This window comes from Tyto alba, unplaced genomic scaffold (genome assembly GCF_018691265.1).
Source record: "Tyto alba isolate M040663 unplaced genomic scaffold, T.alba_DEE_v4.0 Super-Scaffold_6, whole genome shotgun sequence".
NCBI lineage: Eukaryota > Metazoa > Chordata > Aves > Strigiformes > Tytonidae > Tyto > Tyto alba.
This window is the reverse complement of record NW_024881327.1, coordinates 10,737,799-10,760,875: the sequence shown is the minus strand read 5'-3', so window position 1 is coordinate 10,760,875 and position 23,077 is coordinate 10,737,799. Positions and strand designations below refer to the sequence as shown.

General features: G+C 46.1%; 1 protein-coding gene across 5 annotated transcripts in view; it reads right to left on the bottom strand.

Moving 5' to 3' along the window:
* Positions 1-19,981, bottom strand: part of HERC3 (HECT and RLD domain containing E3 ubiquitin protein ligase 3) — a 52,976-nt gene extending 32,995 nt beyond the window's left edge. The window contains exons 1-3 of one of the 5 annotated variants that reach the window (XR_004405745.2): positions 19,392-19,819; positions 14,851-15,108; positions 449-608 (exon numbers count right to left, since the gene is read on the bottom strand). Coding sequence is in view for 4 of the 5 variants with exons in the window: in XM_042807928.1 (XP_042663862.1) it covers positions 449-608; positions 14,851-15,094 (404 nt within the window). In the remaining variant the exon portion in view is untranslated. Of the gene's footprint in view, positions 1-448; positions 609-14,850; positions 15,109-19,391; positions 19,821-19,936 lie in introns of those variants that run through there. The other 4 variants (XM_042807928.1, XM_042807929.1, XM_032983318.2 and 1 more) reach the window with 4 other exon arrangements.
* Positions 19,982-23,077: the final 3,096 nt, after the last annotated feature.

Here is a 23,077-nt window from a genome sequence, read left to right as displayed (position 1 = left end):
TGGGGTTTTTTTCCACCATTTTTTAAATTAATGTCTTATCTCAGAAGGCTTCCTAGGGATGGGAACAGAGATAGGTATCACACACAGCATTTCAATTTTTGGGTCCTCCCTCATGCACCTCCTTGCTCTGTACCAAGACATTTTTCATTGAGGAAGCTGAACACGCTCCAATTTTCTTTTCCATGCTCCAACAACCCATGGGCAGAAGGTCTGTCCTGTTCAAACCTCCTGAGGACTTGCCTGAGTCCCAGTGGGTCTCAGGGAGCACCAGTACAGTATGGAAAAGGAGAAGGAATCACCCTTACATCCCTACATGAGAAGTGCCTGATTACCACCCCTCTGAGAGAAAGCAACAGTCCCACCAACTCCAGGCTGGGAGGTGAGCAACCCTTGATGCATCACCTCCAAGAAGTTGCCTTAAAGAAACATGAACCTGTTAAAAATTTACCTTGGTACTGTCACTGCATCTTCTATAGTGGTGAGGCCCAACTGTCCATCGCTGCCGGCGCCCCAGGAGAAGAGCTGGCCCTGGTCGCTGAGTGCCACGCTGTGAGACTCTCCGCAGGCCACGTGCACAATGTGCTGCCCGGCCAGCGCTCCGATTTGCTCTAAGGAAAACAGAAAACCTCTCCGGTCACAGGATTCATCTCACAGTGATATGCAGACATCAGGTCCAGGCAAATCTGTACGCAAAGCCATTCAGATGGGTGCACTGATCCGCAATTTAGTTTTAAAACACTTCCTACAAGAGGAAAGCACTAGGTTTTACTGAAAACATGTAGCTGCTGAGTTCTTCTGAAAGCCTGGCCTGGTCTGCAAATCATAGAAGAAAGGCAGGTACATGCCCTCAAGCACAATGACAAACTACACACAGACAGCCTCACAGATACAGGAAAACCTATCAGGTTATTTAGGAACAACCAGACTTCCCAGATTCGAGGTTTTCTCAACCAGTTTTGATGTGGGGATCAGTCAGAACCCAGAAATTAGCAGACCCTGGAAAACATATTTGACCTTCCCCAGCTCTGATGTCCAATGAAGACAAGCCATCCACAAAGCTAATCAACCCATCCACCCCTTTCTTTATTGCTTGATGCATGAGGGTGTATGTGTTACGACATCCCCTGTGCTAAGCTTGAAACAAGTTTGAACCTATCAACTTACTACTACCATTGTCAGACACTCATAAAAAAGCTTCATAAAAAGTAGCAAAGCAAGAAGGCCTTACGGAAGAATAAAAGAGAAAAAAAGTCATTCGGTCCTTTGGAAGATCACCCACAATTGACTCTTCATCATTACATCATGTTAAGCAACTGAAGTAGGTTTGACAACTACTCTTACAACAACAATCAAATCTTATTCATTACACAGAGTTTTTACAAATGGACATGAAAAAGTCTTGTTTTGCAATAAAACATTGGAAATGCCACACATCTGATGGAAAAACTCCCCACAAGCCAAAGAGAAGAAAAGGTGGTTTTCTTTTTTCTTCCCTGAATAAATACAAATGTTTTAGGTGGATGAAGAAAGATTTTACCTTGCAAGCTACAAGGCAGTGATCAATTTTATTAAAGTCCTACTTGCCTGTGACATGAGAGGGAAGGATAGTTATACATCATTGCGTGAAAATGATACCCCACACCAAGAGCATCCAGAAATCATTAATGTACTTAACACCAAAACCTGCACACTGATCAAGCTAATGTCTTAAATGAATTCAAAAGGCAGGCACCCCTAGGACAGCTTGCCTTCTCTGTCTGGGAGTCAGAAAATAAGAAGAATCCCTAATGGGTGTTATGGAAGAGAAAGGTAGCAATTATTTAAATATGTATTCTAACAGAGGAAAATGTTATCTGAACTTGGGCTTCTTTTCAATTGACATAATTAAGGGGAATGGAGGTGCGGTTTACAAGTAATAAGCACACAACATCTAGGAGGGCTTGAGCACTGGAACCCCTGCCGTCCAGCCACACTTTAGCCCTGTCATCTAGCAACACCCTTTGCCCTGCAGCTCCTTCCAGCAGGACTAATTTCACCCAGTCCCCCTGCCAACCCTATGCAAAGACACAGACAGGTTTTGTGGGTGGTAACTCAATTTACACAAGCAGTTTCCATGCTTGGGCCCATAGCATCCAACCGTAGCACTGCTTGGTGGCCTGTGAGCTCTGAACAACCAGCAGCTGTACAGGCTGGTCAAGGTCAATCACAAACAACAGACAATGTATTGCAACAGCACATGTGGCTATGGTCTACTGTTCTCAGTCAGCCAGCAAGACAAAAAGATGCCCACTGCAATGTGCCTGACACACCACCTCAGTTCAGCCAAGCACATTTCTGTACTGGGACCTGAAAGTCCAAAATTAAAACTCCTGCTGGAGAGGATCCCACCATCAAAAGTAGCGAGGGATGAAGTCATCCTCATCGCCACAGGAAATCCCTTTAATTTATGAACCCATCACTTTGCTGTAAGCTTGCTGGCTGGGGTGCACTTAGACTGGCTGTTATCCAGAGCACCTGAGCTCTTAAAACTGGTCACACTCACCAGCCTGCTCTTCCTCCAAAGCTGGTGGTCCCTGCACACTGCGAAACACCCCAGAGACAACATGAGTTTGATAAAATGACAAACGTGGATGATATGGGAGGCTAGGGCAGGAATGACTGAGCTAATTTCTTCCCTGGGAAAGCAGTATTTGCCACAATAAGTAGATATGTCTCATTTGCTGTGGAAGGACTACTGCAAGCTGACCCTCAGCCACCAAAGCACCTTGGAGAGGTGACAGAAGACTCCAGTGACCAAAGATCGGCATCAGGAGCTGGAGGAGGCAGGACTCTGACCACAGCAGTACTGCAACTGGAGAAAAAGTGCCCTGAGGTATTAGGAGGCTGTGGCAAGGACTACAGAGTGAGGGCTTCACACACTGGGACACAGAAAGGACATCCAATGGGTTTAGAAACCCAGAGTGGCTGCTTCAGTCCCCACAGGCTCCATCTTAAGTTTAATTTGGCAACACAAACCTGACCTTGTTCTACGTGCCATCCCAGGGGACTAATAAATACTGGCTTGTTTTGAAAGGCTGCCCTGTGTCACTGAAAGCCTTCAGTGACTGCACTGCTCACCCGAGCAGCAGCGTGCAGCCTCACCTGGGCTCACTGGATGACCACAGAAAAACACACGCCTGTCTTGGAGCTGAAGATCTGTGCCTTTAGAAATGTACACGTATGGCCCATCTCACCATAGTACATTCCTAAGAGCCTGTCCAGCACAGCTTGCCTGCAAAGTCATGAAGAAATGTAAGTGCTAAACAGTTTAAGTTTTACATGCTCACACACATCTCTTTCCAGAGATGGAAAAAAGCCAGCCTTCCCCTGGGGACACAGACTGCCCAGGCAGTACAACAGGCCCAGTTCACTGTCAGGCTTGCCAAGCCACCGAATGTACCATCTCCCTGCTAACATGGGTAGTATTAACAAAAACATCTGACAATTACTTCTTTGTTGACCTCCCCACCCCTTCCTCACAGGAAAATATGAGGCATTTTAGTGGTTGGTAGGCATTCGTTTTAATTTCCAGAGCATCACAACACCATTATTCATTCCTGAGAAAAGATGCATCACTGCACTCAGATGAAGAGTACAAAGGCTGAAGCTTATTCTTAGTATTGTGTCTTCAGTAACTGATGAATAAAACCAGTCAAACGGAGCTTAATAGGCACAATTATATACAAACATAAGCAGAACAAAACCCTGAAAGCAACAGGGAAGGGCTGAAGGAGTTATGCAATACATTGTTTCAACATGTCATAAAACTTTCAAAAAACAAACAAAAAGCCTCAAGTTCCAAGAAGTACACACTGACCCAATCTTTGACCCAATCTTTTCTTTCTGAAGTCATTAGCTGTCTCAAAACAGTAGTAATGCTTGGAAGTCATTTATCAGTTCTCTGTATCCGGTGGAGTTCCAATTTTCATTTCTCTCTTCTGTCCACTTTAACTGATGGATCTCAGCATAAACAGATATATCAAGGTTTGACTTCTTTTGGTCTTAACCTTGTTAGATCTTTTGATAAAATACACATTGGACCAAAGAATAAGGTCCAAGCAAAATGCCTTCAGGACAACCCTCTCTGAAGGGTGACAGGCCTGATTCGCAGGCCTACTCTTGAGTTTTCTTGCCTGTCTGTGGCTGGCAGGGACACCCCAGCAAAAATTGAGGACAAGTACTATGTTTCTGTAACTCAGCTTTCTGACAGTCAGCACATTTAGCTTGAAAGTTTGGAAATGGCAGTAAAGCTGGGCCAAGAATGAAAACCCCTGAAAAGTCCACCTTCAGTCTATAGCTTCACCATTAATAAAACAGGGCTTATACTTTGTCTCCACAGTCTGGAATGCTATACAATACCTTGAGTGTCTGCAACTGCTGGAAGCACAAAGCACTGTTATACTGCACTGATTAGAATACACAGGCAACGAATGAGTAAGTTTATCAGAGAGTTGGTACACCCTTTGGATGTATAGCTTCCAGCTGCTTGCAAGACAGGCTTTTGCTAGAGAACATGGCAGAATCCTTCAGCCATATGTGTACCAGGATGCACACAAACAGCACCAGATGGCTTCTACTGTATGAAAACGACAGAGAGAAACTATCAGCCCTGAGGTTACACCTTCAGCCGTAAAATCTGGATTTCCTTGCTGGTGAAAAGCTGTGGCTTGGAAGAGTTTCAAGTGATTTCCGTCTACTTGAACACCTGGCCAAAACTCTTCATTCAACTCCCTAGCTTGATAATAAGCAACACAGAGAATTTGTTCATCTTGGTTGTTGCTGCCTACTAGGAAAGTGCTCACAGACTCTCTAAGATAGGTGTCTTACTCGCTTGCACAGGTAAGAAAGGGATAGTGTAGAAACACAGGGAAAGGAGAAACAACTGTTGTCAAGAAATTCTTCTGGGTTAAATGTTAGCAGCTGGGAAGTATGAGGACAGATGAGCCAATTTCTTTGCATTTCCATGTTTGTTAATACAGTCCACATCCTCACTGAGAATGCCCAAGCACTGTGCAACCAGGACCTAAAAATCAGAAGTGTGAGATACAACATTTTAATGCACAAGGCAGCTGAATATTTAATCAGACACCAATAGCAACCAAAAATTCACCCATATGGTCTTTCTGTTCTCTGAGTACTGAAAAGCCTTAATTCTTACAGGAAATGAGCTGAATTCTCTCATTTTGGAGATTAATTATACAAACACATTAAGCCATCTAACAAGCTGACACTAACAGCATTAGCACTTATGGAAGCCTGATCCCACAGCCAAAAACTCCATGAAAAACCTGCTAGTGCCTTCAGTGGGTACTACAAAAAAATTAAAAAAATCACTATGGCCCAAACTTACCAGTTACCAGCATTTCATTAAACCACTGTACAAAAAGCAAGTAAACTGGATCCCCAAACTCCCTGACAAGATTTTTATACAGTAAGTAGGAAACTTCAGCTGACTGCTGATTTCTCAGTCTCCACTGGAACATCTCAGAGATGTTTCTCCACATGGACATCCTGGATGTATTTCCAGACTGTGATGAGCTTCATGATTTCAGTGGTCAGCTGACTTCATTAGGACTGAAACATGTCTGAGTGTTTCTATGAAACTGGAGAAAAACAAAGTGCAGCAACTGAAATGCTTGCAATCCAAAGTGCACTGAGAAAGTACACCCAAGATTTCTCCCTCCCCTTACGAAGGTTTCTCCTTATTTTGTCAGCATAACTTCAACATCTTAGCTATTCAATGCTTTTATCTGTATTAGCTGCACAAGTACACTCAGCAACTTTTCCAGGAAACATCATTCCCACTGAAGTATGATTCTGTCACTTGGAAAATAGTAACTGGGGAGGAGAAAATCCTGCTGTTTGTCAGGGCCCTTTTGCCTCTTCCTCTCTCCTTTAAAGCCCCCAAGAACGAGCCTCTGATTTCCCTTTGCACACTTTCAATTCCAACCTCCTAGGCACCTCATGTTCACAGCTGCCATGGACAACGTCTAGAGTCTTGGACTGGGGGGAAGAAATCAGACTTTATAAACCATTTAAGAAAAATACAGACTCTCTGAAGCTATCAAGTGCTTTTGAAAACATAATCTAACCCAGCCAGCTAAAACTGCTCCTGTGGCTTCACTCACATCACCCCTGAAGGCTGTGGTTTGTCAGCAGTAACACCAGAGAAAGGCTTCCAGGGAGGAGGTGAGGAACACACCTTTGTGACTGCAGACACTCTCTGGCATGGCCACGTACAACACGTAGGCAGCTGGAACTGTCCGGCCAGACACCAGCCCCACAGTTTCACCGCTGACACCTTCCCCTCTTTGCCAAGCCTCTCTGAGAAGGCATCACATGCTTGTTGTGTCCTGGGTTTAGACTATGTAAGACTACTGAACACAAGGGTGTGGGAAACATTATGCTGTGTACCTGCATGGCACGAGACTACCAGAGCAAACCCCAGGGGGAGACCCCATCCACACTGTACAGCAACTGCCCTCGCTTTCAGCCTGCTGCTCTCACCCATGTATGGCAGGCCACCTTATTCTCAAACTTCTCTTAGTACGGAGCAAAAGCTTTGAAGTATAGAGCAAGCAAATGTTTACATCAGCATGTAACCTCCTTCAACTTCTGACAACTGAAGTTTACTATATCCCATCAACGAGGCTGGGTTTTACAAGTCCAACTCACAAATCTTGAGGTCTTCCTTTCATGAACTTCGTGAACTGCTGCTACGCTTGCAGCAGAAAGCGGAGCAGTACCCAAGGGGAGCCTGATTAGAGAGCCTAACAGCAGCACTGAAGCTGATAAGGCTCTGATAATTTGGTTACAAAGGAGGAAAGGTAAACATAGACTCACTGAACAAAAAATTGAGGGGAGGAAGGCAGTAAAGGACAGGCCAAAGCAGGTGACATTCCCAGGAACACTGTCCATAGGTCAAGGCTGAGAAGCTCCAAGTAACAGACACAACAATTCTGCAGTCCCCTTTCATCCACAGACACTAATGATGTTTATCAAGATGACTGCTTCCCGGCACAACACGTACAGTACTGCTCATTAATTTATTTAGCATGGCTACTTACAGGCCTAAATCTGAGGGAGGCTGGTTTAGTTATTAGCACTGCCTTCACTTTATAAAGCTGCCTGTGGTCATGTCAAGGCAGGAATGTAAGAAAAAGAAGCAAGAGGCCACTGTGACACCCCAGGGTGTCACTTCACATACACTTTGCCAGCTACTCCCCTCACAGCTGTGAAAGCAGACACCTACCCTGAGAAAGCAAACCCCTTTCTCCGACACAGCCACAGAAAGCCTTTTACTTCCCCACATCGCTGCCTTTTGTCTAGGTGACATAGCCTCTCTGAGGAGCCGTAGGCAGACTGGCATGGGCACAGCCAGCAGCCAGCCAAAGAAGGCTCTTTGAAAGGTCTGGGCAAGCAGAGAAGGCTTCAGTCTGACAAACATGAACTGCCAGAGGGAATAATCCACCTTCAGACCCTGAAGGTAAACAAGTAAGGGCAGGTCTTTCAAAGAGGAAAGGCACTGAGACTTGTGAAAGAAACACAGGAAAAATGTATGTTCAGGAAACGGAGAGCGAGCCTGTCTTCCTCTTCAGGTTACTGCGGAGAGCCGTGAAGGTGGTCACTTGGCCAGACTTGCTGGCCACTGGCAGCACAGAAGCTACAGATGGGCCGTGACCACTGGAGAAACCCCCGAGGTCCATCACACACACCCTGGCAAACGCCACAGCTCCTCAGCAGCAACTCCAGCACAGGCAGGATGCACGAGACCTCGGGTGATGTGCTTAGGATGGACATCAGAGATGGAAGGAGGAACTGGGGAGATGGGTGCACTGATACTGGATTTGATGTGCTGGTACTACACAGTCCAAAGCTGTATTTCTGCCTGAGAAATCCCAAGCAAAGCCACAGCAATTTCGAGAGCTGTGGCAAAGGTCAATGGCAGTAAGCAGGGACAGCAGACAGCAAAGGAAAAATAAGCCCTTCACTACAGTCCATCATAGCCACATGGAAGACTTCACATAATCCTGCAGCAACTATTGAGCCAATTTTAGAAACACAAAAGAAAAGGCAACCATCATAAAATTGACAACTCTGCCTAAAAAACAGCACTTTCACCTCCTAGCACTGCAAGGAAGAGAGACATGACTGCTTCTTCCCTGCAGTGCTCCCCCAAACACAGCACTGCTCCCTGCCCAGCTGCCTTAACACAGCCCCTTCCAGCATACATACTGGCAAACCCCAAAGGACTTAAGGCTCAAAGACCCAGGAACATCTACAGCCTGCCCTTGGGGCTCAGTCAGTTGCTTCAGGCAGCAAATCACTGCCCCAGGAGGTAAGATAAGAGTTTACTATTATCCATCTGCTGTGCTCAATCCTGCAGATCACTGCTGTACAAGTGTCCTTCCATGGCAGGCAATCATGTCTAAGCAGAGGGCTCAAAGTGAAGCACCTTCAAATCCTTGCAAGATAGAGAGCATTGCTGCATACCATTCACACCGCAAGCAAGCCACAAGGGCTTCGCTCCACTTTTTGCCTCTGGACAGGTGCTGTTTTGCCATCTTTTCACATTATTGGAGCAGTTTTACACAACAGGGAGCATTTAGCCTTCACTTGGGCATTTTATATTTTCTTCTAGAAGCGAGGTGACATTTTCTAGGTAGCTGCACTTGGCAGAGTCTCATTTGTGGCAGCCCCAGGCTTTGACAAAGTAGCATGTGATTTTCAAAAGCACTCTGTGTGCTCCTCACTCTGTTCCCATTTATTTCAATCCTGCAGTGATTTGCATGGAAGCAGGACAGAGCCACATATTCCTGAAAAGCCACACCTGCACAATGCAGACTCAGTACAGCACCCTTGCCCTTGCTTTCAATGACATCCCCATCAGATTCACAAATACTGCTTGAAAACATTACTGCAAGGAAGCACGGTGACTGGGAAAGGGAAGTAATCAAAGCAGTCCTATTAAACATTTACAAAAGTTTATTTATTCATTTTCTCTACTGTAAGATTCAAAGGGCATTCTGAGAAAAGGAGATAAGAGCATCTGTACATTCCTTTTGGGTGAGTTTATGTAGGCAGGCAGTTGTTTAAAAGGCAGGTCAGGTGTTATGAGAGTGAGCATTTCTTCACGGCTCTGCTGTAGGAACAGCTGTTTTCTGCTAGCAGCCTTAAGTGTCAAAAATATTTCATTTCTGAGAAGAAAAAGAAGTTTCACAAAGATCTTTGAGATAAATTCTTCCTTCCAATACAGCTTAAGGAAGAGTATCAGGCTGTTTATTGTTAACCAAGTCAAACTTAAAATCATCACATGTAGCTATGCCTCTTCCAGGTTTCATGCTCCTTCCAAGACAGGCATGCAGACAGTGTTTATTTCTGTTGCATCTTCAGAAAGCCTCAGAATAGTATATATGATGTAGGAACAACAAATATGACCAAGATAAATGCAAGTTTAGGTTGCTAAACTGCCCTACAAATCCCCAGCTAAAGGGCAAAAAGCTAGTCACTCCTACTGCAGCTCTGCCTTTCAAGACAAGAGACATTAAAATGGTCCCTAATGTCCTCAGTAAAATAGGCTGTACTGATTCTACAAAAAAAAAAAAAAAAAAAAACAAACAAAAAACAACATACAGTAACTTGCTTCCCTGGGTTCACTCCTGTTTTCACTCCTCAAAGTGAAATCAAGAGAATAATCTGGTGGTTTTAATAATACATGTGTTTTTAGAGACAGCACTTTAGAGTTATATCTGAGAACACAATACAGCCATTTCAAGCTCGGACTATAAATTTCCTTACTGACAATAAACCAGATTTCTACTGGTTTAGGCTCTCCTAAAGAGCCTTATCTCTCCTTAGTTTAGGCTCTCCTAATCCTGTGGACTCAGAGTACTGGTATAAATCAGTTCTCATGATCCAGACTACACAAATTTTACAGCTGCCCACTACATCTGGCATATTCAGACCCCTCACTTAACCAATTCAACACAACCCATTTGTATCCAAGATATCTAAAGGAAAGCACTTCCTTTGATTTTATTTCTCATTCAACCACATACATATTTTGTACATATACATATTTTTAAATTAAGTAATTTTTAAATCCAGCCTTCTAATTTTGAAACCTAAAACCATCCTGGAGCCCAAATTGCACCAATTCAGCTGCAATGGACACACCATAATGCAAATGCACGTTGTTGGATGTTGCTGCAGTCACTGGTGAAGGCACAACCACCTCACATAGCTTGGTCAGATCCTGTGAGCAATCAAAGGAGGGAAAGGGATGAGTACGCATGAACATACCCAACCCAGCAAGGGACAGCCAGTTTAATAATCTGGTTCTTTTCACAAATAACATTTACAATAGGTGATGAAATATAAATTGTGCCCTAATTCTTCCTTTATTATTTTTTCAGGTTTAAAGTCAGATGCTGCAGGCCAGCACTGCAGGCCTGACTCTGCAAGGGCCTCTCTGTTCCTCAGATGGCTCCATCCCTCCCGGCAGATCCCTCAGCATGCTCCTTTCCAGGCATGTCCTCCCAGGCTTCGGCAGGACCGATGCCTACAAGCAGGGCTGCCATGCCTCACTACATCTTTTACAGCATGCGACTCTGCTTTGGGGGTGTAGTTAAAACACAATGAACGTGAAGCAGGACTCTCCCAGACCACAGCACTCAGGAAGTGTTGCAATAGCTGCATGATGAGCCTCAGCTCCATGCCCAAACAGGGGGACAAAACTGCCTCGGCTCCTCTGTGAAAAGCCTGCTTAGCAGAACCTCCTGGAGTTACTGGTGTTTGAGCTCTTTTTTCCTCATTTCACTCCTCATGCAAAGAAGAGGAAGGCAGGGGGAACCAACCATTCTCCTGCCACTGTTGTCCCACCTTTGAGCTGCTCTCAAGATTAACCTATTCAATGCAGCAGCCATACCTCCAAGTCTGCAACCTGCTCACTTCCAACAACCACATGCCCTGCCACCTCTCCTCCTGAGCAACCAGGGCCTCCTAGCTGGCTTCTCACCCACCAGGAAGAGGCTAAAAGAGGAAGATCCATACGGACTGTCCTTCCAAGCAGGTCGTGCATCTGAATTCTCAGCTGTTACAGAGTTCATGATTAACAGGCACGCCACAGTGAGCACCAAGGTCTCTGGTCACTGTAACCCCATGCTGAAGTTCAGGACAAGAGGATTTATGTTTGAAAAGAAAGGCTACTGAGTTTGGAGAAATCCAGGGGATCTGGATGATGAAGTATTTTTTGGTTTGGTGGGGTTTTTCTCCTGCTTTTTGAAAGAGACCAAACATAGTATTTCTAGCCCTGTAGCTATGAGCACATGCATTCCACAATGCACACAGAAGCAATGCTACCCTGTACATTTGCATCCAGACAGGAAATTTTGTAAAAAAAAAAAACCCATGGTTTTGTCTGGTTACCAGAGGAAAGGTTTGAGGCAAATGAAGTTTTTGGACATCCTAATAATTAATTTTACCACCACAATGTAAAATCCAAGGAAAGGGCACTTCCAGAAAGTAAACTACTGACTCACACTGTTTCAGTGGCATGCACTCCCCCAGTAATTTCTGTTCCCTGTAGCAGAGAGGCACAAGAATCACTTCGCTGGCTGCTATCTTGTCTCTGCATTACATCCACAAGCCTAGCTGATGTGACAATAAACACAGCTTTTTAATTAACAACTTTTTGTAATTTCAAAAGGTGCCCTCTAAAGGACTCCTCTAAGCGGAACTGTTGAAACAATTTTGTGCCATTGTTTGACATTTTGTGAATAGCATGAATGAGAAGCAAAATTGAATCCTCCTCCTCCAGATATGTATAAATGTGCAGTAGATAAGAGAAAAAAAAAAATATTTGTACTACGTAGTAAAGAAAGAAAAGGGAGGCAAAGTCTTTGAAAGCCCTCACTGCAAATGTAACAAACCTTCCCTCACTGAAAGTCATTAGTAAAACCTGCAAGCTTTGCAAGGAGAACAGGGTTAGATCCATGTTCAGTGCATTGCAAAATTCCAGAATTTTATTCACAAGCAGACATCATCCTGGGAAATAACTATCTCTGATTAAACATGATTATATATTCTAAAAACACTAATTGAAACTTTTAGCATGCTGGCAGCATGTCAAGTACACAGACACAAAAAGTGAGAGAGATAAATGGGAGTTCCCTCTTACAAGCACAGACCTGGGCAGCAGGAAGGAGATCACTCCTCTGAAGTCATCTAGCCTTCAAAAGGTTCAAGACCCTCTGCATATTTTTATGTCTTGATGTTACTCTCAAACTCAACCAAGCCACTCTGCAGGCCATGGTAAGCATTTCTGAAGTCTGGAGGAGGCTCTCCAGGGGCTGCCTGGAGGGGACAATCAGTATTGTGTCACAGCCTCCCGCAGCAGGAGATGCAGCTTGCTCCCAGAGCTGGGCAGAGGTCAGCCACTTCCAGCTGCCCTCACAAGCCAGGCAGAATCAAGCCACAAGGCAGTAAGACCAAGAGGCCTCAGCCAACACTGCCCTGTCTGGCAGAGGCTGGAGAGGTGCAGCTGCAAGACTCCCAGTTCCAGGCATTTCTCCTGTTCTCTATTTCAGACACCTCCTGACAGTCTTCTATCATCTTTCTAGCTCAGAACCCTATGCTCCACACATACATCTTCACTTCCCATTAGACATGGCTTCATTCATAGGTCCACAACTAATGAAGCATTAGAAAGATGATCTTTGACACACCTTTCTATATGGAAGATGTAAGGTCGTCTTTATCTCATACAGGGGAGGCAGGAGTGAAAGACGAGGGCTTGATTATTCTTGTTCTTATTTGTAAAGGTGAATAAAGAAATTCAGTTCTCATTGCCACAAGCCAAAGCAGACCCACACAAAGGAGTGTGTGAGATGGCACTCTTCCTCAGTTTACTGTTATCATGACTGCTATGAGTGTTCACCATGAAATGAAAAGGGAAACTGTTCCTTGCTTTACATCATCACATCCTTCTCACCTGCCCCAGCCAGCAGAAACCCCACTGCAAGCACAGCTGGTAGTGGTGTGTCAGTAGACAAACACAGTTTCTCTAGGATGGTCACAGGCTCCTCAGAGAGCAGCACTGCAGAACCTTTTTCAGACTAAATAAAACCTGCAGGATAACTGGGACTTGGTGTCACATCTTAGTGACAGTCCCTTAGTTTAAAGAAGGGCACTTGGGATCAAACCCAAAGACCTTTTTATTTCTATTTCCAAATCTCAGACTGCCCCTCTCCTACAGCCAAAGCTGAAGGCAGGATGACCTAGCTGCTAAAGGTCTACACCTCAGCATTCAGGATTCATGAGATCCATTTCCAGCTCTGATCATCTGCTCACTCTGAAGACTCTATTTTCAATACCATCTTATGTTTGCTTTATTTTATAGGTAAACAGCAGGCTAGCCCAAAGATGTTTCTCAGAGTACACATCTTTACAGCACTCAGAACAGTACTGAATTTCTGGGGCCTCTGCACTACAGCTGTGCAGCTAGTTAGGTGATTTGCAGGATGAAGTATCCTCATCAGGTCGGGTGGGATATTCGCTCGGCTTGGCTTCCTTTTACTAAGCATTTCATTTATTCCAGGGCCTAAATTTACAAGTCATCAGAAGATGAACAGTGGTTGTACACAGAGAGGACTTAAGCACTCCTGATAATCCTGACCTCTTTTAGTAATTGTCTGGAAATGACTTGTAGGAAAAGCAAGAGAAGCCAGATTCAAGGTCAACTCCTCTAATCCACAGACATCCAGCATCCAACATCTACCACCCTATTTTGAGGGAAAGGGACAAAAGACACACAGACAGAAAAAAAGAAGCAGTGAAATGAGTCAGGTCAGATTTGCATACCCTACATGTGGCTATTTTGTACACATCTCATATCTCTGTCAGGCAGTAATAGGGTACACTACAGAAGCCTCAAGACCTACTACAAGGCTACAGTTTGAGGAAAGATGATGTCTTATCACTCTAATTACCCACAGAGGGATTTTTATTGTATTATGGGAACAAACACCTGTATCTTTACCACATGCCAAAACCAAGAAGTTAATGGAAGGTGAACTGGAAAGCCAAGTCCGTAAGAAAGGCTTCAGAGTTTCTCAGAATAACAATACATAATTAAATCACTCTTTCACCCTGGGAAGGAGAGGCATTAGCTGCCTGTGGTTCTGCACACTCAGGTTCTGCCCACTGGAACACAATGAAGGAAATGCAATTTGAGTCTGGGGAACACCAGGCTACAGTGACCTCCTTCTAGAATAAGAAAGCATGCAGGGGTGAAGGCACGAGTCGACAATAGATTTCCAAGAGGGGAAAACAGAATTTATAAACCCTCTTGGCCAAAACCGAGTCTGTTATCCACAACTATACTCAACACAGATCTCTTCTCTTTGACATAAATGACAAAATTCCCAACAATAACTGAAGAAGAGTAGTCATAAGGATACAGTGAAATTGGAAAGACAAAGCAGAAGACACCTGTGACTCATGTCCCTCTCTTCCCTTTTACAAAAAGGCAACATAATGGCCAAATAATAAAATCTGCCCTAAGACCATCTGCGCTTGCCTCTGTTTTGATGCATTTCCCAGACAAACTGAGCAGACCTGTCTCCCCACCCATGCTGCTCAGCTTCAGCTTTCCAGAGCCAGCAAATATTATTCAGCATCATTACGGTGTTACTACACATGATTTTCAGATCCGTTAGCTGCTTCAGAGCAATCAACACAGAGCAGCTTCCATAACCTTCTCAGTCTAACAGCATCCAGACAGTTTGAAGCTCATACAAAAAGCAGACTTACCTGGTTTGCTTCCTTCATAGTCATGCCCCAGTTGGCCTTTGGTGTTCAAGCCACAGGTGTACACTTCCCCATCTTCCAACAGAAACACAGAGTGATTTCCTCCACATGCCACCTCCTTGACATTTCTGTCATGAATGAATCCATACACCTGCGGTTCAGGAATGATGACCTGGAGGTTGCTACCTATGCCAGGTTGTCCAAAAGACGAGTATCCCCAGCATAGCATTTTCTCTCTTTTCAGCATCTCATGTATCCTTCCTGGGCAAGAAAAACAGGGGAAGGAATGTGAATGAAACAAGTATTCACAAGTGATCCTACAGCGATAAGCTACTCTGAGCTGAAGTGATAACAAGCAAAAGAGGCATTTCCTGCATGACTATCAGTCTTGTGGACTGCCAGTAAAAAGGAATTTCTACCAATATACAGGCAAACAAAGAGAAATCAAGACAGCTTAGCTCAGGTACTGAGTCAGCACCTCTGTGCCCTGGACATTCCCATCTTCAAGGCAGTAAAAGCGTTCTGAAACCCAGAGCTGAGCCTTTATTTCAGCAAAATCACTCTTCTTCAAAAACAAAAAATCAACCAACTGCCCAAACTAACTGTAATGCTTTATGGACTAACAGGTCCAAACCTGAAGTTTTAGAGTTATAGTGTTGTATTTGGGACCACTGCTTAAGGAAATCTTTAAAAATTCTCCACGGTGGTCAAACAAGTCCTGAACAGACCAACATAGGTACTTGTGGTATACTGGTCAATGCAGAACTATATTATTTCTGATTAACCCAGATTAATAAGTATTTTGCTGAACTGAACACATTCTTGCAACCCAAATATGTGCATGTGCACACACACACATCCCTAAACTGCAAGAATTTCCCAAGCAGCAGCAGTTCACACAGAGCAGCACACTGGCAGCTAGGCCCTGACAGCAATGGGCAGATAACACTGATGTAACCTGCCAGCAGTCAGGTGTGATCTTTTGTGCTGTGCTCAGTGAAAGTCAGGGACTCCAGAGAATGGGGTAACATGGGAAGAGGAAAAAACATAGCGATACAAAAGGCCCAAGGAATTACTCAGCCCGAATTTGATCATAACAACAGGATGCTAATGCATAAAAGCTGGGGGGAGGGAAACAGCTCTCATTCCAGAAGCAGCATGTGAAAGATTTTAGTAACACTCCCTTGTCACTCCTAATCTCAGTAGGTTTGAGTTATTTATTAAACGTATTATACTAATAAGACCTTGAGAACTCTTCTGCTTGAGCCAGAAACCGATTAAAGCTTTTTTTGTAAAGGGAAGAAGAAAGAAGAGAAGAAAATGAAAGATCCAAGACATCAAGTCTTATGACTCACCATGCCAAGTTTTAAACTAAGGCAATTTAGAGCAGCAGCACTTACTATCTTAGCACAGGACTGAAAAGCAAAAGGTAACCCTTGATGCACCAAAGATTCCTCAAGGAAACAAGATTCCTTCTCCTCCTCTAGGCAGACAGAAAGCGCATGCATTCGGTTTGTTTCCAAAGCCTGGTGCTAATTCAAGCTCCAGGTATTAGCAATAAAGCCTTTCCTAATCTAAGTCCCCAAGTAACAGCGTTCATCTCTTACCCCACTATCCTTGCCCGTCAGCTGTGGTCACACAGCCAGGTGTGGTCCCTTCCACTGAGGCAGGACTGAGCTGGACAGGGGAGGGAGTGGATTGGACTTTCCAGTTGTACGTCATCAGTGATGCAATTTCCTACCACAAACCGTTTTACTAGGATCTCTTCTTAGGTACTTTAAAGCATGCTATGAATCCCGTTTATCTTTAACAGCCCTTACTCCTTTAGAGCATACTTCATTCACATCCACACATGTGCTTATCACTGGCCAGCTCCAAAGCATCCAGATGAAAAAGCAGGTTACAAGGCTCTGTCTAGCTAAATCAGTTGCTGAGTACACTCTGTACTTAGTTGCCCTCAGCACAAAAGCCTGATGGAAGATACCCTCTACACCGGCTACACTATTTCCTATGCTAAGAATAGGAATGCCGTGGGACACAGTAAAATTGAAGCGAGTGCATGTGCTTTAAATGACCCAACTGCTATATTTATAGTGAACTTCATGTTCCGTCTCAAAAAAAAAAAAAAAAAAACACACACCAACACACCACACAGCACAAGCAACATCAAGGCAAGGAATCATTTCAAAACTGACATCAGAAATCTGGGACTGACATTTCTCTCAGCTTGGGGAATTACCTTGTTATGAAGATATAAGCAGCAGGATAGCAACAAACCTAAAGATCTAAAGATCACATTCCCTGCTAGTGTAAGTGGATGCTGCATCTGAGCTGAAAAGATTTCAAGACTATACAACTTGCATTACAGTGACATTGTACAACACGAGCTAAATATTAATTTGGGATATCTTTCTAAAAGGGTTCCTAAAAAGTCTGCTCCCCATAGACTAGTCATCTTTCCTAGTGATAATTTCATTTAAAATACTAAAAATACTTTAATTACTTTCCTTGTGTTCATAGTCCACACAAGAAGTTGCTGTAACGGGCAGGGGGATGCAACGTCATTGGCAAGAGATGGGTCTTCCTCTGGGTAAACCTATGTAAAACAGGAAGACTTCAAACTCCCAGTAATTCAGATGCCCACTAGGGTGATATTTCAGAGGAGCTCAAACCTCATTCATGCTTGTGGCCAGATTTTCTAGAGCACCCTTAAGTTTAACAATCCCTACAATAGATAACGACGCATGCCAGGCCCTTTAGAAAAATGTGGACTTAGCTAGATTTTTGGTTAGTTTTAAGTCACCTCCCTTGAATCCCAAACCCCCATCCTCCAAAAATTTTGCTGATATTTCAAGGGGACAAAGCAGCACTTGCCACTCGAGAGTGAAAACTTACACAGTCACTTCCCATTGGAGTGTACAGGCACAGCTAAATATTTTCCAATGGCCTGGTTAGCCATATTTTTAAATTTACTTATTTTGAAGACATAGCACAATTTTAAAGTTACAACTGTTTTAATGTTTGCTTGTTTCTCCCCCCAGAAAAGCTGCTGCACTTTTTAATACATCATGTGTTCCAGTAGGAACTCTGTCCTGAAACACAACAAGGCTTCAAACAACAATTTCACAGTCCATTTCTAATCTGGTTAAGGCAGTTACTCTTCTCTGACACTAGCAGAGGAAGTAAAAATGCATGTTACACTGCAAACTACCCCTACAAGCTGCATACCCTCCTTATACTAAAACAATTATATAAATAGTTTCTAGTGTGGGCAGGCACTAACACAGACATGCGTCTGCACATACAGACACACATATATGTAAAATATAGATAAGGTTCCTATTCACTTAACTGAAATTTGAAAAATGCCTAATTATTCCTAGCATTCAGCTTAATACACCTTAAACAAAAGTTGCATTTTGATCTTCATAGGACAAACCCTTAGGGAATGTGTTTTCCTTTAAATGTATCAGTTAGGGCCTTAAAGTTCCCAGACCCTTTCATAAATTGGATTGCAAAAAGCACAAGAGCTGCAGTACCCAACCACATCACCTATTCCCGTTCTTCACAGATCACAACACAGCCAGCTTGGCATTTATGTTTTAGAGATAAGAACAGATGCAATGCAGCAAAACTGGTCATTTGCAGAGACTCCTCATATAGAACAAAAAAAAAAAAAAAAAAAAAAAAGGAGAGGGGTTTATCAAGACATAACCCAACACCCTCAAACCCTGACATTCCAGGAATAATTAATTCACCATCAAAACAGTGAAGGAGGTACACAGCACAGCTAGAGATATGAAAACCTCACACTGTGGGGAAATATTTTGAGGAAATCTATTGTGGGAAGAACATCCACCCTCTGCTATGATAAGGCTCAGCTGACATACTAAGTATATACCCTTTGGTGAGAAAACAACCCTGGTGGTTTGGTAAAATAATAATGCCGCATGTAAGATCGTGACAGGGTACGTTTTGCCTTTTTTTTCTTTCTTTCTTTTTAATAACTGTCTTGACATACAGTCTCTTCACATGATCATACAAACATATTCTAAAGCTATAGTTGCAACTGCATCCTTTCTGGGAAAGTTAGTTAAGTAAATATTGTGCTTGCAACAAGCAACACTCAAGGCTGGATGCTCTCTAAACAAAGAGATCTGCCAACTGGCAAGACATGAATAAACAAGCTTTTTCCTTCCCTGTTGTTTGTGAGATTTCAGCTAGCAAATGCGATCCTTTTATCAGCATTGCCCAATAATGAAGGGATTTACTGCTTCTTTCTGCCCTTATGCCTCCAAGCCCACTTGCTTCGTCCTTTTGCCTTCATTTTACTCCAACTCAACGTCCAACATAGAGGAGGCTAGAGAGCAAGGGAACGCACGGCGTAACAGCGAACGAGTTAAAGCAGAAACAGAGCATTTCCATTGTATAACCACCCGCCCTCAGCAAGAGGTGTCCCCGTCGAAAAGAGAAAACAGAAATTAAAATAAACAAAATTAAACACGACCCGCATCCTCTCCATTTTGCAACCCCGGCAAGCTCACCTCCCTTCCCTCGCCCCCCGACACAGGCTGCTCGGCTGCCGCGCTCCCCGCTCCTGCTGCCCCCGCGGGCTCGGCGGGGCCGGGCGGGCACACCGGCGGCCCCGGGCGCCCGCCCCCCGCCCGCCCCGCGGCGCCGGGCGAGGCGGCAGCAGCGGCAGCACCGACCGGCTCCCGGCTCCGCGCACCGGCCCGGGGAGGCCCCGCCCGGGGACGCGCGTCCTACGCCAGGAAAGGAAGGGGGAGAGCCCAGCGGGGGGCCGCGGGGCCCCGCCACGCCGCTCCGCGCACCCTCCCGCTGTTTGCCTTCTAGCCCCGGCTCCCCCCCCCGCACCGTTTCGGTACCAGGACCGGCAGCGGCTCTACCGAATTTTCCCTCCCTCGGCACCCGCCGCACCCGGACGGGCCCGGCCCCAGCGCAACGGGGCCCGGGCCCACCCCGGCGGGGCTGTGACCGCGGCGAGCGGGGCCGCCCGGGGCGAGGAGCAGCCGCCGCCGCCCCCCCCCCACGCCCCCCGGCCGCCGCAGCCCCGCTCCCCGCCGCTCACCTTCCGCCGGCCCCGCCGCGGCAACGAGGAAGTCCAGCCCGCTGCTGCCGCCGCCGCCGCCGCCGCCGCCGCTGCCGGCGGGAGTGACGGCGCAGGGCGGCCAATAGGAAGCGCGGGGCCGGCCCCGGAGCACAAATCGGCGGCGAGCGCTGCGCCCCGCCCCGCCCCGCGCGGGGTGGGGCGGGGCGCTCTGTCAGCCGGTGGGCCCCGGTGGGCCCCGGTGGGTCCCCGCGGGCGGGCGGTGGCGGCGGCCGCTGCCGGCTCCTGTCTCCCGCCGCCCCGCCGCTTTCCCTAGGCCCGCGGGGCGGGAGGGCTCGCCGCTCGGAGGCCCCGGGGCAGCGTGACGGGCCGCATCAGGCCGGCGCCGCCGGCTTCTGTGGCTCGCTGAGGACGGGGCGGGCCCGGCTCCCGGCGCTGAGGGGTTGCCTGGCGGGAGCAGCGGCGAGGGGGGAGCCCGCCGATCCCCCGGGCCTCCCCGGCCCTGCTGGCGTTCTGGCAGTGCCTGTAGCCCGCTCCTTGGGGCAGGGACGGCGACGTTCGCTCGGCGGATTCCTGCCGCGCCCCCGCGGCGAGGTCTGTTCGGGGAATCTCCTTTCCCCGCAGGCCGGGCGCTGCCTGGGGTCAGAGCTCGCTCTGGCCGAGGGTGCTGCCAGGGGCCCGGCGCGATGGGTAACCAGCTCAGGCCGCAAACCGCGGCCAAGGGTTGTGACTGCAGAGGTTTAGCAAGCCTTACAGGCTAAGCAGATCAGCAGCTGCGCTGAGGACAATGGAAATCAATGGGCAGAAGTTAAGCATGTGCAAATATTCCAGGATTTAAGCTATTCTAAATGAAGGTCTCAAGGGAAAGCCAGCTTTCCACTGTTTAAAATTACTCTCTTGGTTTTGTTAAGTATGAAATATCACTTACTAATAACAATAGTCAGTTCCTTTCCCAGCTCCTTTTTTTTCATCTTGGATTGTACATGGCTTCTAGGCAACTGGCAGGCTTGTTGGTTTAGGAACTCACACATTTCATACAAAGTTTTGACCTTAGGAAAGTATTTGTGGTCAAAGTATAAACGTCTGTTGTGAGAAAGAAGAAAAATAAAAAGAGGCCAATGAGCAAGCAATTATATGACTCCTGAGTACTCCTTTTCTGATCTTAATGCCATCCATTAGAAAAAGTCTCTGCACGCCACAGAAGCAATGCACAAGCTGGGTCCCACTCAGACCACCAAACTGACAGTCAGTATTTGAGCAAAACACACAGAGATGTTTGCAAGGGCTCAGGGTGTGGGGAAGAGGTCCCTGAAGCTAGTCCAGCGCCCACATTATTCATCTCCCTTACGCTACAGCCCTGGCAGTTTGCAGTGTTTGCATACTCAGCGTGCAACGTGTCACGTATCAGATGAAAATTCACCTGCATTTGCATGGATCATGCCTGTTTAGCATAAAAAGAGCTACTCTCTGGTGTAAAATTACACCTGTGACATAATAGCTTTTACTTAACTGGTGTTACAGGCAGCTTCTAGAACACCTAAAAGCATTGAGGAAAAAATATTTCCTTTGTTTTTGTTTTATTTATTTCATCATCTAGAGACCTTTGGAAAATAGTCAGCACTTCCCCTTTACACTCAATTTCCTCTGTTTGCTTCTGACTGAGCAATCAAGGAGGACAAGGCATCCACAAAAAAGAAAAAAAAAAAAAAAAAAAAGTAGATGAAGGAGCAAAGCCTGCAATTTGTCCTAGGGAGCCAGGAGACTCTTGCTTAAATCAATTTCCATCTGGCTACATTTCAGCCATGAAAGTTCTCCACGAAGCTGCTCCTTCATAAATGGGTAAAATTCTAAGTAAAAGCACCAAAACAACCCCGTTTTGCTCGTGCCCCTGCTCTCGGCTGCACACAGCTCGGTGTTTCATCGCGCGGGGGGTTGCCTCTCCTGGGGGCAGCCGGGCTGGCGTCCACCTCTCGCTGCCGGCTAAGGGCGGCCCACGGTGGGGTCAGGCCTTCGCCAGAAGAATATGTTGTTCGCCATTTCCTTGACGGGTTACATCATCCAGAGACCAGGCCTGAAGGTATCCAGAGATGCCGAAATCTGCAGGCCGTCCTGATCTCCGAAGCCCCTCTCTCCTCCCCCCCCTAGCAGCTGTACGGCAGTCCAGTGCCAAGAAGCCCACAGGCAAGCGTGTGGTGAGGTCTGCTGAATTTTGTGGCAATGCAAGTCATTATTCATTAGAGTTTTCTCCACAGCTTTCACCTGCCCTGTGAACCTTCTTCCAGTAGGTGTTTTCCCCCAGAGTCCTTCGCCAGGTGCCGTTGGTGGCCTTCCGCTCCGGTGGGCCACGGCACGGACCTTTTACCGGGGCTGCGCAGAGGTAGCGATGCTTTATGCCTCCTCAGCCCTGCCCAATGCCAGAGCTTTTCACCAAAATGGCAGCCTGAGGAGAGGAGGAAAGCCAGGTGCAGAGCACACCACGGCAGGGAAACCTCTGCGTGGGCCGCAGGGCTATGCCCCAGGCATCTGGGCCAGAGAGCGGCTGTGGGTAGGAAGAAATCCTTCCACGTGGCCACTGATGTCTCCTTATTGCTCTGGAAGCAATCAACTCTTCCCTATTTTTTTCTTTTTCTGCCCTTCCCGTGTTAGGGAAGAGCTTTTCAGAGGGGCTCAGCCAGGGATTAGCCAGCCAAGGAGAGGTCCCGCTACCTTCCATGGAAGCAGTAACTTCTACGCGGTGTCTTTTCTGCAGCAAATCCAGCGTGCAGTTCACCACTAACACACTTCACCAGGCTATCTTTGTTTCTAGTGGCTTACAAGCTTCTGGGGTGTCCTGGTCACCCCAGATCCACCCTGGTTGCATCAGATGCTCTGCCAGGCTCTTGTGCTTCTCTACACATGACGTTCAGATCAGACAAGTGGTCTAAAAAAAATTCCTGCTGCAGGCTCAATATACTTTTTCTGCCTCTGTAAAGCCTTTTAAACTCATATAGCTGAGTGTGAGGCTCACTCACATTGTATTCCCCTGCATGCTTTGTAATGAGCCCTGCTTTAGAAAAGGTAGACACAGCTTGGTGCTCAAATTCATTTCAGAAAATGACAGAGGAGTGCTCTACTCTGCTCCCTCTGAAAGTCTTTTTTTGCCCTTTTTTTTTAAAAAAAAAA